This window comes from Bos indicus x Bos taurus, chromosome X (genome assembly GCF_003369695.1).
Source record: "Bos indicus x Bos taurus breed Angus x Brahman F1 hybrid chromosome X, Bos_hybrid_MaternalHap_v2.0, whole genome shotgun sequence".
In the NCBI taxonomy this organism is placed as follows: domain Eukaryota; kingdom Metazoa; phylum Chordata; class Mammalia; order Artiodactyla; family Bovidae; genus Bos; species Bos indicus x Bos taurus.
This window is the reverse complement of record NC_040105.1, coordinates 68,568,846-68,588,048: the sequence shown is the minus strand read 5'-3', so window position 1 is coordinate 68,588,048 and position 19,203 is coordinate 68,568,846. Positions and strand designations below refer to the sequence as shown.

Sequence of the window (19,203 nt, the reverse complement as noted above, 5' to 3'; positions counted from 1 at the left end):
TCCAGTACAACAGTTGTTTTCATGGTGAAACAAATATTTATACTGTATACAAATCAGTGCATGAGAGTTAAGGAGAAATTGTCTATATGTTGAATGTTTAGCCAAGGTAAATTTGAGGAAAATATAGTGTGAAAGCCACTATGTTTTTGGAATTTATTTGCTAATAATTATGACAGCTAAGAAGTATTTGCACTTATTTTCTAAACCAAATATATATGAAGCACTTAGTTGCTAGGGTGGTAGATTAGCACATTTGGTTTAAAGATTAGGCACAATATAGAAAAGTACTAAAAGCTTCATGATAACAGAATCTGAAAAAAGAACAAAAAGGAAATGGCTAGATGCAGCCAGAATCCAACAGTGAAAATGTTTGCTTAATGGGATAAATGTGTATCTAAAAATAATGTGGACTAACATGGTCCAATTTCTATAGTCATTGAGGTGATTATAGTTCACTCATTGATTTTTTTTCTGGAGTAAAACTCAGTTTCTTACATTGCACGCTTCAGTGTGAACATCTTCATTTCTGAAATGTTTCAAAACCAAATCAATGTCATTACTGTCTCTTTATGTGTCATTATTTTGGCACCAGCTCTAAATATAGAGACCATTTGGCTGTTATTACAATTTAGATTCAAATAAAGCACTCAGATTTGGTCTTTCACTCCTTACATGCAGTACAAAATACATACTATTTCCATTACCGTTCATTGATTTCTATCATCCTGTTTCTTCTGCCTTAAAAAAAAAAAGAGTGCCAATTCTTTGCATTTAATAAAAACTTGCTTTGTAGTAAAGCAATTATGCTAGTTTTTACTAAATTATTTAGCAATAACTAAGAATGAGGGGCCTGTGGTACCACAGCAGAAAGACACCATAGAAACAAGTCACGTTCATGGAGAGCTGTAAAATTATAATAGTCCTGATTATTGCTCTCTTCTTTTCTTCAATTTCTCTGCCCTTCCATAGAGGCCTTCTGTACTCCAGTGTTTATGAGCGGCCCAGAGAAAAATGGGTTCAACCTTGGCTTCGTCAAAAATATCCAGCAAGTGTTTGGAGATAATAAGAAGTTCTGGTTGATACCTATTGGGTCTAGGTAGGTAATTATTACCAGTGAAAGAAGTTGATGTGGGACCATGACTTGAAGTGGCAATCTAATTTTGACTGTATTATGCAGCAGATATCTGTTCAATTATGCAGCAGATATCTGTTCAATGTAAAACTCTATTTCCCGAGTTTTTTATTACTAGGTTAGTGAAAGTGAAAGTCGCTCAGTCATGTCTGACTCTTTGCAAGAGTCAATCCATGGAATTCTCCAGGCCAGAATACTGGAGTGGGTAGCCATTCCCTTCTCCAGGGGATCTTCCCAACCCAGAAATCGAACCCAGGTCTCCCACATTGCAGGTGGATTCTTTACCAGCTGAGCCACCGGGGAAGATAAATCAGGAGGTGAGGGTGTGATAAAATAAGCATTCTTATGCTTTGTTTGTGGCAGTGTAAGCTGGTACAAGTCATTTATAAGTGAATTTTGTAAACAACCGATTTTTTCTATATATATTTGTATGTATTTTTAATCACAGTATACATACTATTTTGAATTTTACATTTTTCACTTAAAATACAGTGAACATTTCCCCTTATTGTGACATAGTCTTTATAACCATTACCTTTGACTATATCATATTCCATCCAGTGGGAAAAATATATATGTGTATATAAATATATATATATATAGATATATATCCCATGGACAGAGGAGCCTGGTGGGGTACAGTCAATGGGATCGCAAAGAGTTGGACATAACTGAGTGACTAAAGACAGCAAACTATATACATATTTCCCATATTGTTAGATGTTTAGGTTGTTACCTAATTATTGGCTGGAAATAATAGCATAATGGACATTTTTGTGTCTAGTTTATCTCTAGCTTTAGCAAAATTCCCAGAAATGGAATTAGTAGAACAATAGACATGGAATTCTTATGTTTTTTTATATATACAAATATAAAGAGAAAAGAAACAACAGAGGGAAAATATACCCCCAAATGCTTTTAGTGCTATGTGTAATATAGTCTTAGAAATTATTTCTCTTGTCTTCACTTTTCATAGTTTTGGATTAAAATTTTTAATTTAAGTAAGAACAAACAAAGATTGATTTAGAGACTGTAGGTAATTCTTATAATTTCAGCAAGAATGAAGGGAAACCAATAAAGGAGAGATGAGCTTGTGTCCTCTGAGTGACTTCATGTACCAGATTAAACTACCATCAACAAACTAGCTCTGGTGCAAAGCTTATAGCCTTCTTTCAGTCCCCTTTTAGATCCATTCTTCAGACATCCATTTGTTAATTTATTTGAGGAAACTTTGCTGGCAAATGAGAAAAAATTCTCATGAAGAGAATTGCCCTAATAGTTCCTCTATACCAGTTAATATTTTACAGGTTCATTTATTTAAGAGCTGTGGTATATCCTACTGCCCTGGCTATAATCACAAGATAAAACTGTGTTACTGCATTATGTTGATTAATAACTATTACCAGCAATTATTTACACCCCACTCACACATATACATACACAAACACACACACAATCACTCCACCAAAGGGAAGTTTCAATGAGTCTCCTTTGAAATAAAGAACAAGAGCAAAAATCAAAGCCCACTCACCTATAATCAGTGTAGTTACATCCTCTGTAGGGAACTATCAGTTCTGAGGTAGGATAATAGGCCCCCAGAATCTGCACTCTAAGAAATGCCTCACTCTGGTGCTTTCTCCCCAGCCCTTAATAACTTTTCTGTCATACAAGTGAAATAACAGAGCATTCAGACATCATTATTATTTATCACCAATTAACAGCAGCTTATCTCCAGTGAATTCAGTGACTCTGAATCTGCTAATTTTTCTTGAAAATTTAGAGCCAAAGCAATAATATAATGGGGTATAAATTGGAATCATCATTAAATTATATTTATGAAACTTGCTATATGTGCATTTTGCTATACTGGGCATTGTGAGAAGCAAGTTAAAAAGCTGCTTAAAAACAAAAACAGTCAACATGATTCAGACAAACAAATGAGATATAGAAATTGAGAGCAATAGAGTAACTAAATGATGCTATTATAAGAGCCTATTCCAGTTTGACTTTAGCCAATAAGCTAAAGGGTTTAAATATTTCTAAGAACCTCCCTCCTACTTCTAATAGGGATATTACCTTCATAAAATAGTCTAGGCTGCAAGATCTCACTGCCTTCATTTTCCCACCAGCCCTGGTGATGGACACTCCTTCCCTATGAGGTCTATGAATGAATCGCAGAACCCATTGCTAGCAAATGAAGAGCCCTGGGAAGAAAATGAGGATGACAACCGAGGTAAGTAGGTTGAGAAGGAAGTCTTTTCTCCACTCAGCAGACTAATAAAGGCTATGTTAACACAACTAATGTAGTGTAGTGGGAATATAGTGTACAGAAAGATTATGCAAGCATGTCAACCTCATAAGTGCCGTTTGGATGGAGAAAGGCAAGTATAGCCAGATTTGTTTAGCAAATATAGGTGGCTTAGGTAAGATTAGATGAAAGCTTGAAAGGTTTCTTGCCAGTTTGTGATATTATAACTTATAACCAATCAGATAGATCAGGAAACATAATAAGCATGTTTGTGAACAATTCTGCCAGTATAACTTGTAGTGCTTTTCTTGAATTGATGCAATCATTGGGCAAAAACTCTACCCTGGTTCATGCACATTGGTTAAATTTTCTTTAAAATCTCATTCCCATTCTGCTTTAGAATTTTCTAATGCATGAAAAAATAAATGATAGTATATATGAGCAAGGCTACACATCCATGTAGTATACTTTTCTAAAAGGCAGCCCTTAAAGGAAAAATAAACAGAACTTTGCCCTCCACATTTCTCCCATCAGATTGCTGAGTCATCTTGAGATTTTTTGAAGAGCTAAAAGTTAAGTTCTCATGTCATGTATTCCATTGCCACCTGTTCTTTGTCTCCATGTGATATTATGCTTACTTCTGTGCCTCCAACATTTCTTTATATTGTTAGTACCAGGCTGGTCCCAATAATGTAGTAACTGACAGAAATTTTGAGTGGGAACTTGCAGTAGTTATCACAGACTGTACCTGGAATGAATACAGCTGAATAAGGACCTGAAAAGGCTTGAGGTGGGGAGAAGAGGTGGGAAACAAGCCTATCTAAATGTTTCCCCAGTTAGATATCTAGTTATTTCTCTACCAGAAGTCCAGTTTTAGAATAAGGCATTGTCACTAAGACTAAGTAAGACAAAATGGTGCCAAATCTATAGATAGAAAAGGAAGGAGCTCGTACCCAGTCCAAAGAACTTATTAACACAAGCAACTCCTTTTACCTCCCCCTGCTGACTCTGATTCTTTTCCCTTGTAGGTTATTACAAAATACTGAGTATAGTACCCTGTGCTGTACAGTAGGTAGATGCCAGCCTTATTTTGGAGATGGCAATGGCACCCCACTCCAGTACTCTTGCCTGGAAAATCCCATGGACGGAGGAGCCTGGTAGGCTGCAGTCCATGGGGTTGCTAAGAGTTGGACACGACTGAGCAATTTCACTTTCACTTTTCACTTTCATGCATTGGAGAAGGACATGGCAACCCACTCCAGTGTTCTTGCCTGGAGAATCCCAGGGACCAGGGATCCTGGTGGGCTGCCATCTATGGGGTCGCACAGACTTGGACACAACTGAAGCGACTTAGCAGCAGCAGCAGCAGCCTTATTTTAGTACAGCAACATATGAGGTAAAGAAACACCTTTATGAAGTCAAGAGATTAAAGAGATTTCTCTGATGAGATTAATGTATCTACATGCATAGAAAAAAATCTGCAAATGAAAAGTGACAGATCAATGTATTGTTCTGAGAAGATTTTCTGTGGTTCTTATGACTTTTTATTAATTTTAACAATATAAATAATTCATAAACATATGAATGATTGAAGTAATAAAACATATATAGAATAAAATCCCATTTGACTACCACAGCAAATTCTGACCATTTCATCACTTATTACCTTAATTTTTCATCTTTTGTAATTTAATTTTTATTTTATATTGGAGTATAGCTAATTTATGACTTCCCTCATAGCTCAGTCAGTAAAGAATCTGCCTGCAATGCAGGAGACCCAGGATCGATTCCTGGGTCAGGAAGATCCCCTGGAGAAGGAAATGGCAACCCACTCCAGTATTCTTGCCTGGAATATCCCATGGACAGAGGAGCCTGGTGGGCTACAGTCCATGGGGTCACAAGAATCAGACATGACTTAGCAACTAAACCACCACCACCATAGCTAATTTACAGTGTTGTGTTACTTTCAGGTATACAGCAAAGTGATTCAGTTATACAAATAGCATACATCAATTCTTTTTCAGATTCTTTTCCCATATGGGTTATTACAGAATATTGAATAGAGTTCCCTGTGCTATATAGTAGTTCCTCACTACTAATCTATTTTTTTTAACTGGTATGCTTATTTTATTTTTATTATTTTTTAATATAAATTTATTTATTTTAATTGGAGGTTAATTACTTTACAATATTGTATTGGTTTTGCCATACATCAACATGAATCCGCCACAGGTATACACGTGTTCCCAATCCTGAACCCCCCTCCCTCCTCCCTCCCCATACCATCCCTCTGGGTTGTCCCAGTGCACCAGCCCCAAGCATCCTGTATCATGCATCAAACCTGGACTGGCGATTCGTTTCATATATGATATTATACATGTTTCAGTGCCATTCTGGAATTCCATTGCCTCCACTAGCTTTGTTCTTAGTGATACTTCCTAAGGCCCACTACTTCACATTCCAGGATATCTGGCTCTAGGTGAGTGGTCACACCATCATGGTTATCTGGGTCATGAAAATCTTTTTAATGTAGTTCTTCTGTGTATTTTTACTTCTTCTTAATATCTTCTGCTTCTGTTAGGTCCATACCATTTCTGTACCTTTTTGTGCACATCTTTGCGTGAAATGTTCCCTTGGTATCTCTAATTTTCTAGAAGAGATCTCTAGTCTTTCCCATTCTATTGTTTTCCTCTATTTCTTTGCATTGATCACTTAGGAAGGCTTTCTTATCTCTCCTTGCTATTCTTTGGAATTCTGCATTCAAATGGGTATATCTTTCCTTTCCTGCTTTGCCTTTCACTTCTCTTCTTTTCTCAGCTATTTGTAAGGCCTTCTCAGACAACCATTTTGCCTTTTATCGTTTCTTTTTATTGGGGATGGTCTTGATCACTGCCTCCTGTACAATGTCATGAACCTCTGTCCAAAGTTCTTCAGGCACTCCGTCTATCAAATCAAATCCCTTGAATCTATTTGTCACTTCCACTGTATAATCATAAGGGATTTTATTTAGGTCATAACTGAATGGTCTAGTGGTTTTTCCTACTTTCTTCAATTTAAGTCTGAATTTTTCAATAAGGACTTCATGATCTGAGCCACAGTCAGCTCCCAGTCTTGTTTTTGCTGACTGTATAGAACTTCTCCATCTTTGGCTGCAAAGAATAAAATCAATCTGATTTTGCTATTGACCATCTGATTATGCCCATGTGTAGAGTCTTCTCTTGTGTTGTTGGAAGAGGGTGTTTGCTATGACCAGTGCATTCTCTTGGCAAAACTCTGTTAGCTTTTGCCCTCCTTCATTTTGTACTCTAAGGCCAAACTTGCCTGTTACTCCAGGTATCTCTTGACTTCCTACTTTTGCATTCCAGTCCCCTATGATGAAAAGGACATCTTTGGTGTTAATTTTAGAAGGTCTTGTAGGTCTTCATAGAACTGTTCAACTTCAGCTTTTTCAGCATTAGTGGTTGGGGCATAGACTTGGATTACCATGATATCGAATGGTTTGCCTTGGAAATGAACACAGATCATTCAGTTGTTTTTGAGACTGCATCCAAGTATTGCATTTCAGACTCTTTTATTGACTATGAGGATTACTCCATTTCTTCTAACGGATTCTTGCCCACAGTAGTAGATATAATGGTCATCTGAATTAAACTCACTCATTCCAGTACACTTTAGTTCATTGATTCCTAAAATGTCGATGTCACTCTTGCCATCTGCTATTTGACCACTTCCAATTTGCCTTGATTCATGGATCTAACATTCCAGGTTCCTATGCAATATTGCTCTTTATAGCATCAGACTTTACTTCCATCACCAGTCACATCCGCAACTGGGCATTGTTTTCGCTTTGGTTCTGTCTCTTCATTATTTCTGGAGTTATTTCTCCACTCTTCTCCAGTAGCGTATTGGGTGTCTACCGACCTGGGGAGTTCATCTTTCAGTGTCATATCTTTTTGCCTTTTCATACTGTTCATGGGGTTCTCAAGACAAGAATACTGAAGTGGCTTGCCATTCCCTTCTCCAGTGGACCACGTTTTGTCAGAACTCTCCACTATGACCCATCCATCTTGAGTGGCCCTACATGACATGGCTCATAGTTTCATTGAGTTAGACAAGGCTGTGGTCCATGTGATCAGTTTGATTAGTTTTCTTTGATTGTGATTTTTATCCTGTCTTCCCTCTGATAAGGATAAGAGTTTTATGGAAGCTTCCTGATGGGAGAGATTGACAGTGGAAGAAACTGGGGCTTTTTCATGGGTGGGTCCATTCTCAGTAAATCTTTAATCAAATTTTCTGTTGAAGGGTGGGACTGTCTTCCCTCCCTGTTGTTTGACCTGAGACCAAACTATTAGGGGTAATGAAGATAATGGTGACCTCCTTTAAAAGGTCCTGTTCATGCACTGTTTTATTCAGTGCCCCTGACCCTGCAGCAGCACACTTTTGACCCACACGTCTACCGGAGACTCCTGGACACTCATAGGCAAGTCTGGGCCAGTCTCTTGTGGGGGTCACTGCTCCTTTCTCCTGGGTCCTGGTATGCACAAGGTTTTGTTTGTGCCCTCCAAGAGTCTGTTTCCCCAGTCCTGTGTAAGTTCTGTAATCAAATCCCACTGGCCTACAAGGTCAAATTCCTGGGGGTTCTCATTCCCTTTGCCAGATCCCCAGGTTGGGAAATCTCTTGTGGATCCTAGAACTTTCTTAACAATACAAGAATTTCTTTGGTATCATTGTTCTGCAGTTTGTGGGTTGTCTGCTCAGTGGCTCTATGGTGGGGTTAATGGCGAACTCCTCCAAGATGGCTTATGCCACAGGCTGTGTGACTCAGGTCTACTGCACCCAGAGCCCGTGCCCCTGCAGCAGGCCACTGCTGACCCACGCCTCCACAGTAGACAGTCAAACACTCAAAGGCAGGTCTGGCTCAGTCTCTGTGGGGTCTCTGAGTCCTGGTGCACAAAAGGTTTTGTTTGAGCCTACTGAGCATCTCTGGAAGGTATTGAGTTTGATTCTAAACATGATTTCGCCCCTCCTACAGTCTTGCTTGGGTTTCTCCTTTGCCCTTGGATGTGGGGTTTCAGTTTTTGATGAGATCCAACATTCTCCTGTCAATGGTTGTTCAGCAGCAAGTTGCAACTTTGGAGTTCTCACAGGAGAAGATGAGTGCATGTCCTTCTATTCCACCATCTTGCTCCATAAGTTGGCTCCAGAGATCAAATTGCCAACATCAGTTGGATCATAGAAAAAGCAAGAGAATTCCAGAAAAACATCTACTTCTGCTTTATTGACTATGCCAAAGCCTTTGACTGTGTGGATCACAATGAACTGTGTAAAATTCTTAAAGAGATGGTGATACCAGACCACCTTACCTGCCTCCTGAGACATCTGTATGCAGGTCAAGAAGCAACAGTTAAAACTGGACAGGGAACAACAGACTGGTTCCAAATTGAGAAAGGAGTACTTCAGGGTTGTATATTGTCACCCTGCTTATTTAACTTATAAGCAGAGTACATCATGTGAAATTCTGGGCTGGATGAAGCACAAGTTGGAATCAAGATTGCCAGAAGAAATATCAATAACCTCAGATATGCAGATGATACCACCTGTATGGCACAAAGCAAAGAGCAACTAAAGAGATCTTGATGAAAATGAAAGAGGAGAGTGGAAAAGTTGGCTTAAAACTCAACATTCAGAAAACCAAGATCATGGCATCTGGTCTCATCACTTCACGTCAAATAGATGGGGAAACAATGGAAACAGTGACAGACTTTATTTTCTTAGGCTCAAAAATCACTGCAGATGGTGACTGCAGCCATGAAATTTAAAGATGCTTGCTCCTCTGAAGTAAAGTTATGACCAACCTAGGCAGCATATTAAAAAGCAGAGACATTACTTTGCTGACAAAGGTCTGTTTATCAAAGTTATAGTTCTTCCAGTAGTCATGTATGGATGTGAGAGTTGGACTACAAAGAAAGCTGAGTGCTGAAGAATTGCTGCTTTTGAACAGTGGTGTTGGAGAAGACTCTTGAGAGTCCCTTGGACTGCAAGGAAATCCAACCGGTCAATCCTAAAGGAAATCAGTCCTGAATATTCATTGGATGCTGAAGCAAAGCTCCAATACTCTGGCCACCTGACACGAAGAACTGACTCATTGGAAAAGACCCTGATGCTGGGAAAGATTGAGGGTAGGAGGAGAAGGGGACGACGGAGGATGAAATGGTTGGATGGCATCACCAACTCGATGAACATGAGTTTGAGCAAGCTCTGGGAGTTGGTGATGGACAGGGAAGCCTGGCGTGCTGCAGTCCATGGGGTGGCGAAGAGTCAGACAGAACTGAGTGACTGAACTGAACTTGCTCCTCAATAGGCTGGGGATTGGAAACAAGAAATCTCTACTGTAAATAATGTTGCTTGTTGATTCCAAAGCTTCTTATGTTCGAGATATATCATTCCTTTTTAAAAACACACCAACACCTAAAGTGCTATAACAGCTATCTCAATTATGTCCAGTGGAATAACAAAACAGAGTAATTTTGTTAGTGAAAGTAAAGTGAAAGTGAAGTTGCTCAGTCGTGTCCGACTCTGTGCGAACTCCTGGACCATAGCCTACCAGGCTCCGCGGTCCATGGGATTTTCCAGGCAAGAATACTGGAGTGGGCTGCCATTTCCTTCTCCAGGGGATCTTCACAACCCAGGGATTGAACCCAGGTCTCCTGCATTGCAGACAGATGCTTTACCATCTGAGCCACCAGGGAAGCCTAAATATTCCATTAAAGCCAAATGATGTTAAGCTGTCATCACAGCTAGTTAAGTCAAATACTAGCCACTATTATAGATCAGATAATGCTGACAAATAAAATAATCTTAGTGCATAGTACAGCAGGCTTACTACTCTTTAAATGTGAATGCTTGGACTGGTTGCAAGCGCTTCAGTAGATAACACACCAGTCTTTAGATATTTGTAGATGTCTGCTGCCTCCAGGGATTGCCTGAGAAGGAAGTATGCCAATGAATGAATACCCAGCCGTACAAGAGAAAGGACATTTGTTTACCTTCACTTTTCAACCTTACAGATTATCCAGAAGGATCATCATCTCTTGCCGTGGAAACAGAAACATAGCAGCTTTTACATCTCCTGCATCTCTCAAACAGGTCAGTGTTCTGAGAAAAGCACATAGAGAAATAACTGGACTGCTAAGAAGCAGTCTGGGGAGCTGAACTAGAAAAGGAGTAAATTCTCACCAGGCAAACAAGATGTTAAATTATTCTATCTTTTATTATTAACATAAGCAGAAGTTCTATACATAAGTTCCCTGTGTAGTGTACTGAAAAAGATGCCCTTACTCCCTGCAAACTCACACTATTAACTTTGCCTAAAAGACCCCAGGGTATTCAGAAACAGTCAAACATCTCGTTTAGGTTTTTGCCTTCTTGTCCTGCTGCATTTCAGGTCTCTGAAATGAAAAAGATTACACATAGGTGTTTTTTTTTGCCTGACTCCATTATGTCAGTTAAAAACCTACTCTTACCCATAAACAAGCAAAAAGCACAATCCCTACGCTCCCACTCTCCCAAAATGCTATTAATTTGTTCATCAGTGGTAGGCAGCCTTACACATGGGATTCTCTTTGACCTAATGAAAAGCTAAACAGCCTTCCCTTTGCAACATTCACAGGTAAGTAAACTCAATGTAATTTAGTATCAAAGGAAAATTTTTAGTAAAAAAAAATACCGTGGAGCTTGAAACTGATCTGATAAGCCTCCAGTTCCATTCCCATGAAAAATCTGGCAATTATTCAGAGGCCGTCAATCTGTTGGCTCTCAGGTCTTCACTTCTTTACCTTACAGAACCCTACTATGAACCAGTATAGACGCTATATAAGATTTTCTATATGCCAGTCACTTTACTGTGTACTTGACATATGTTATCTCACTTAATGCTCACATCAACTCTTCGAGGTGAATGTTACTATCCCCATTTTAATGAGAAACCTGAAGTCCAAAGAAGTTAAACCACCTATCTAGCTACTATGTAAATAACCTAACACTGCAACTGAGGTCTGTCTGACTTCAGATTATGCCCTTTCTACTATAGTACTACATTTAAAAACCTGATTTGCTATATTTACTGTGCACCTTCACTTATAATTAAAGGTTTAAAAGAGGAAAGAATTAAATCTGTCTTCTTATCCAAAGTCCTAATGAAATGTTTGACACTTTTGTGGTACTCGTACTTAGATTTAAGTTATCCATGGTGTTTATCTTCCTAATTTTCTTATTTTAGCATTTTACTATGGGTATTCTTTGACATATTAGTAGATGTTAACAGGGAAAAGTTATTTGGTGAAATAAATTTAGGAAACCCTTCATCCATATTATAGAGTTATCTTTACCATAGGAACTATGCAAATAAGTTTTGTCACTCTCCAAGAGGGGATTGTAGTAGCCCCCTGAAGTTACATGACTGAAGTTATTTTCTTATATGCAGATCATGGAACTTTGTCTTTAGTGCAGTACTTGTCAAGACTGATAATATGCTAAGCAGTTTTGTGAATCCCCAAAAGTGGAATAAGTTTTTTCAAAATTTATTTGACCATGCCCTTTTTTCATAATATCTTGGGTAAATATGAAGCCATAAAATACATTTTTATATGATTCTGTAGGTAAGCAAAATTGCCTTTAAGCAATGCTTTTCCCATTGTACCCTGTTCAAATAAATTAACTAATCAATTTTGTGGGAACAACATAGTCATGTTCTAATAATAGAAAAGTGGGAACATGAGAAGGCAGAATAGTACAATCATTTCAAAGTTTATCAACATATTAAGAATTATACATAATCACTACAGTGATGTTTGTGAAAGCTCCAAATGGAAAACAACTTGAATGTCTATCAATAGGAGAATGGTTGAATAAGTTATGTATTTCTAAATTATTAGATATTTTATACATGTTTTTCTTTTTTTCTTTTGAAAAGTTTAAAAATTAAAATATAAAGGATAAAGTGAATACCTCTCTATTTACAACTTATGATTAACAAAGGCTAGCATATTTTTTCATTTTTTCTCAAATTTTTATGTATAAAAAAAATTATTGCCATAATTTTTTACACACAAAAACACTGATTCTCAATGATATTTTCTTTGAAATGAAAAGTCAAATTTGTAGAAACATTTGCAAAATATGTAACACAAAAATTTTTTTGTAACACACAATTTAGCATCCTCAATTTACAAAGATCTTACAAATCAGTAAAAGAAGGAACAACACAACAGTTGGAAATTCTACAAAGGTTGGGAATAATCAACAAAATAAAAGTTAAAAAAAACATGAAAATTACTCAACTTCAGTAGAAAGAAATGCAAATTAAAATAACCCTAGATATTAATTTTTGTCTACTAAAGAAGCCAATTTTTATAATGTTGGCAAGAACAGGTGCTGATGATGTAAGGTTAAATTCACAGATAATTTTTTGAGGGCAAAATATATAACATATATAAAAACCTTAAATATTTCATGTAATTTTATCTGATAACTACATTTTAGAAATGTATTTTAATTTTAATGAAGTCATCAGAGATCTGCATGACTATTCATCATCAATTTATTATAATACCAGAAAATTGAAAACAAAATTAAATATCTAACAATATAGGAATGGTGAAATAAATTACCAAATCATTATGGTGAACTATTATGTACTGTTAAAAGTAATTATTTTGAAGAATAATTCATAAGATTATGTGGAAAAGCTGTATGAGTGCAGTTTAATTCTGAAAAGTTTACTGAGATATAGTTCACATACCATGTAATTTGACCACAACAGTGTACAATTCAGTGGTTTTTTGGATATTCACAGTCATATAACCATTACCACAATCAATTTTAGAACATTTTCATTGCCTACAAAAGAAACCCCATACTCATTACTAGTTACTCCCCATGCCTCCACTCCCACCTATAGGAAACCACTAATCTACTTTCTATCTCTATAGATTTGCCTACTCTGGACATTCCATATAATCCATGATTCCATGGAATCATACAATATGTGATCTTTTGGAAGAAAACATGTGTAAATCAAATATTTGATAGGAGATTTGTATGTAGAATACATCAATGTAAAGAGCTCTTACAATTCTATGGTAAAAAGATGATACATATTTTAATGAGCAAGGGATTTGAATAGATATTTCTCCACATACAAGTGACCAATAAGCACATGAAAAGATGCTTAACATCATTACCTATTAAGGAATGCAAGTCAAAATAACAAGATACCATTTAATAACCACTAGAATGGCTATTGTCATTGTTGTTCAGTCACTAAGTCATATCTGACTCTTTTGCAACTCCATGGACCATGCCCCACCAGGTTCCTTCATCCATGGGATTTCCTGGTGGCTCAGTGGTAAAAAATCCACTTGCCAATGCAGGAGATACAGGTTCAATTTCTGGGTCAGGAAGCCCCCTGGAGAAGGAAGTGGCAACCTAGTCCAGTATTCTTGCCTGGGAAATCCCATGGACAGAGAAGCCTGGTGGGCCACAGTCCATGGGGTTGCTAAAGATTTAGTGACTAAACAACAACAGATGATGGCTATAATCCAGAAGACAGATAATAACAAGTGTTGGTGAGGATTCAGAGAAATTAGAACCTTCATACACTTCTGGTGGCAGTACAGAATGGAGCAGTCACTTTGGAAAACAGCTTAGAAGCCCTTTAGTATGTTAAACATAAAATTACCATTATTGTCATTCAGTTGCCAAGTCCTGTCCAACTCTTTGTGACCCCATGGACCACAGCATGCCAGGCCTCTCTGTCCCTCACCATCTCCCAGAGTTTGCCCAAGTTCATGTCCATTGTTCATGTCTAAAATTACCATACGCCCCAGCAATTCCACTTCTTTGTATATAACCAAGAAAAATGAAAATCATATGCCCAAAAACTCCTGCATGAATGCTCACAGCAGCACTATTCATAATACCCAAAAAACAGAAACACTAATATCCATCTACTGATGAATAGATAAACAAAATGCAGTATATCTGTACAATGGAATGCCATTTGGCAACCAAAGAAATGCATGCTACAACATGGGATGGACCTTGAAAACATTATAGAATAGTATTTTTAATTTTAATATAAAAGTTTTAAGTATTAAAATATATCTATGTATGTAGGGAAACACTGAAAGGAATTATATCAAAATATAAGTAAAAACAAACTTTTTACATGGATTACTTCCTTCTCTGTCAAGCCTTAACACTTCAACCTCTCTCTCGGCAATATTCTTTTCTCCCTAACTTCATTGCTTTAGCCAGCAAAAATCCAAACTCCAGATCAAATCCAGCCATCTGCCTTCTCCATTTCTATACTCAGGCTGCTGAGAACTACTACAAAAATAATACAACTGGTTATAAATACTCACTGCAACTGATTAGAAATAACACAGCTGAGACTACACATTTGTGACCTTCAACTTAAACTGATCTGATAAGTTTTCACTGTTTACCAGTAGTTCTTTCCTTTGTTAACCACAACTTCATATAGTCTCTCTTATCACTGTCATTCCATATCATAGGAAAGTCCTAACATATGCTGCTGCTGCTGCTGCTGCTAAGTCGCTTCTGTCATGTCCGACTCTGTGCGACCCCATAGATGGCAGCCCACTAGGCTCCTCTGTCCCTGGGATTCTCCAGGCAAGAATACTGGAGTAGGTTGACATTTCCTTCTCCAGTGCATGAAAGTGAAAAGTAAAAGTGAAGTCGCTCAGTCGTGCCCGACTCTTAGCGACCCCATGGACTGCAGCCTACAAGGCTCTTCCATCCATGGGATTTTCCAGGCAAGAATACTGGAGTGGGTTGCCATTGCCTTCTCCACCTAACACATGAAATAGGGCTAAGAAAGGAAATAAAAGTCACTATAATTGGAAAAGAAGTAAAATTATCTCTCTTTGCAGATGTCATGATTGTCTGCATTAAGAATCTACAAAAACTCCTAGAACTAATGAGTAAGTTATCAAGTTCACAGCACACAAGATCAATGGACAAACATCTATTTATATTCCTATATACTAGCATTGCACAATTGGGAAACCAAAATCAAAAATACAATACCATTCACAATAACTTCAAAAAAAGTAAATAACTAGATATATATTTAACAAATCACACATAATATCTATATGCTGAAACTTATAAAACATTGATGAAAAAGGCATGGAAGACCTAAATAAACAGACATATATACTATGCTTATGGGTCAGAAGATTCCATATAATTAAGATGTCAATACTCCCAAAATTTATAGACATTTAATATAATCCTAATTCAGATTTTAATTTTAGTTAAAGTTTTTTGTATAGATAGACAAGCTGACACTAAAATTTATATGTAAACGTAAGGAAACTAGAATAGTCAAAACAATTCTGAAAAAAAAATACAAAATTGAAGGACTCAAACTTCCAATTTTAAGACATACTATAATGCTATAGTAGTCAAGACAGTGTGATATTAACCAAAGGAACAGACCTATGAACCAATGGAACAGAATAAAAAATAAACTACATAGACACATAAAGATGTTCAGCTGATTTTTACACAAAGATACAAGGGTAATTCAGTGGAGAACATACAGTCTTCAACAAACAGTGATAGAATAATTGGACATACCTACACCTACAGCTCACAACATGTACAAAATTTAATTCAAAATGATCATACACCTAAATGCAAAACTGTAAAAATCTCAGAAGAAAATTTAGGAGAAAATCTTTATTACTTTGAGTTAAGCAAATAGTTCTTAGATATGACATCAAAAGTACTATACATGAAAGAAAAAAATTACAAGTTGAGATATGATATCAAAAGTACTATACATGAAAGAAAAAAATTAGAAGTTGGACTTCAACAAAATTAAAAATGTATTCTCTGAGAAAATCATTGTTAAGAAAATAAAGACAGGCCACTGACTGAGGGAAAATATTTGCAAAACACATGTCTGATAAAGGACTTGTATCTAGATTATGTTAAATGCTCTAAAATCTCAAAAGTAAGAAAGCAAACAATAAAATAATGAGCAAAAGGTTTGAATGGATATTTCACCAAAAGTGGAAATAAGCATAAGAAAAAATGCTTAATGGGGTGGCCAAAATGACAGAGTAGGAACACCCTGATCTCATCTCCTCTGATGGACACAGGAAAATTACAACTACTACAATTCTCTGAGAATGACCTGAAGACTAGCAGAAAATTTTCCCACAACTAAAGACATAAAGAAGGAACCACAATAAGACAGGTGGGAGGGGCAGAGGCAGTACAGCCAGGACCTACACCTTCAGGTGAGTGACCCACAAATGGGAGAAATATAACAATCATAGAAATTCTCCCCAAGGAGCAAGGGATCTGATTCCCAAATCAGTCTCCCCAGCCTGGGGATCCTACACTGGCAAGATGAGCTCACAGAACATCTAATATTGAAAACTACCAGGACTTAGGGTGAAAGAGCTGGAAAGCTATAGGAAACAGACTTTGCTCTTAAAAGGCACACAAAAAGTCCCACATACCCAATGTCCCAGGATAGAAGCAGTAGTTTGAAAGGAGCCTGGGTCAGACCCACTTGTTGATCTTGGAGAGACTCCTAGAGAGACAGAAGGCAACTGCTACTTACCCTGGGGAATGGAGACAGTGGTGGCAGCCATTTAGAGTACCTCATTCTGATAAAACCAGCACTGGGAAGCATCATTTTGGAATCCTCCTACCAGCCTGTTTGTACTGGGGACTCAGCCTCACCCAATAACAGGTTGGCACCAGCACCAAGTCCCCTCAAGCCACGCAAACAATCACAGGGATTTCTAACTCCACCTACCAGTAGGCTGGCAGCAACTCCAACCCGCCCTGGGCCACAGAGCCAACTGTGTGGGAAGCCTATCCCACATTTCAGTAGGCCCACAGCCACTGCAAAAGGCATGGCCTCATAGCTAACTATACTGGGATCAAGACCTACCCACGCACACACCCACAGTATTTAGCCCTACCACAAGAGAAGGGCACATGCAGCCCACATAGGAGGCACCCCTAGAACATATAGCACTGGTGATCTGAGGGAAGCACGCTGCTGGGCTCCATAGGACGTCTCCTATATAAGGTCACTTCAAGATTAAGAAACATAACCAACCTACCAAATACATAGAAATAAAAATAGCAAATTAGGCAAAATGAACTGACAGAAGGATTTGTTCCAAACAAAGGAACAAGATGAAACCCCAGAAGAAGAGCTAAATGAAATGAAGATAAGCAAACTACCTGATAAAGAGTTCAAAGTAATCATCATAAAGATGTTCAACAAACTCGTGAGATGAATGGGTTAACACAGTGAAAATTTCAACAAAGGGTTAGAAAATACAAAGAAGAAACAAATACATTTGAAGAATATAACAACTTAAATAAAAAAACACTAGAAGGAGTCAACAATATATTAGATGACACAGCAGAATGGATCAGCAATCTGGATGACACATAGTAGAAATCACACAAGCTGAAGAGGAAAAAGAAAAAAGAGCTTTAAAAAAGGGGGAAAATTGTTTAAGAGACCTCTGAGACAACATCAGCATACTACATTTTCATTATATGGGTCACAGAAAGAAGAGATAAAGGGTTAGAGAACTTATTTGAAGAAATAATACTTGAAAACTTCCCTAACCTGGGAAAGGAAACAGACAACCAGATCCAGAAAGCACAGAGCATCCCAAATGAGATGAATGCAAAGAGGTACACACCAAGACACATTATATTTAAAGGGAAAAATTAAAACAAGAATCTTAAAAGCAGCAAGGGAAAGCAATGTGCTATATACAAGGGAACTCACATAAAGCGATCTGACTTTTCAGAAGATACTCTGCAGGCCAAAAGGGATTGGCACAATATATTCAAAATGATGAAAGGAAAAAAGTTACAACCAATACTGCTCTACCGTCCAGAGTTCTCATTCAGATTTAAACAAGTGATAAATAATTTTTCAGACAAGCAGAAGTAGAAAGAGTTCAGCACCACTAAACCAGGTTAAGAAGAAATGTTAAAGGCACTCCTCTAAGCAAAAAAAGGAGTGAGGGGACACACACATGCCTATAACCGATTCGTGTTGATGTATGGCAAAAACGATCACAATATTCTGCAATATGTAAGGCAAATGCTAACAAGTATGAAAGGGGAAATTAACAGTAACACAATAATAGTGGGAGACTTTAATACCCCCACTCACACCTATGGATAGATCAACTAAACAGAAAATTAGCAAGGAAACACAAACTTTAAATGATACAATGGACCAGTTAGACCTAATTGATATCTATAAGACTTTCACCCAAAAAAAATGTATTTCACCTTTTTCTCAAGAGCACATGGAAGCTTCTCCAGGATAGATCACATCCTGGGCCATAAGTCTCGCCTTGGTAAATTAAAAAAAAAAAAAAAATGGAATCATTCCAAGCATCTTTTCTGATCACAATGTGGTAAGATTAGATGTCAACTACAGGGAAAAAAAAACTATTAAACATATGGAGGCTAAACAACACTCTTCTGAATAACCAACAATCCACAGAAGAAATCAAAAAAGAAATCAAAATATACATAGAAACAAATGAAAATGAAAACACAATAACCCAAAACCTGTGGGATTCAGTAAAAGCAGTGCTAAGGGGAAGGTTCATAGCAATACAGACTTACCTCAAGAAACAAGAGAAAATCAAATAAATAACCTAACTCTACACCTAAAGCAACTAGAAAAAGAAGAAATGAAGTACCCCAGGGTTAGTAGAAGGAAAAAAATCAT

At 37.4% G+C, this 19,203-nt stretch overlaps 1 protein-coding gene across 3 annotated transcripts in view; it reads left to right on the top strand.

Moving 5' to 3' along the window:
• The window catches only part of ZDHHC15 (zinc finger DHHC-type containing 15), a 99,380-nt gene that overhangs the window by 65,807 nt on the left and 14,370 nt on the right, over positions 1–19,203 (top strand). For 2 of the 3 annotated variants that reach the window (XM_027534310.1, XM_027534312.1), the window contains 2 exons: positions 970–1,096; positions 3,262–3,365. In XM_027534310.1, coding sequence (XP_027390111.1) covers positions 970–1,096; positions 3,262–3,365 — 231 coding nt within the window. Of the gene's footprint in view, positions 1–969; positions 1,097–3,261; positions 3,366–10,447; positions 10,527–19,203 lie in introns of all 3 variants that reach the window. The other variant, XM_027534311.1, reaches the window with a different exon arrangement.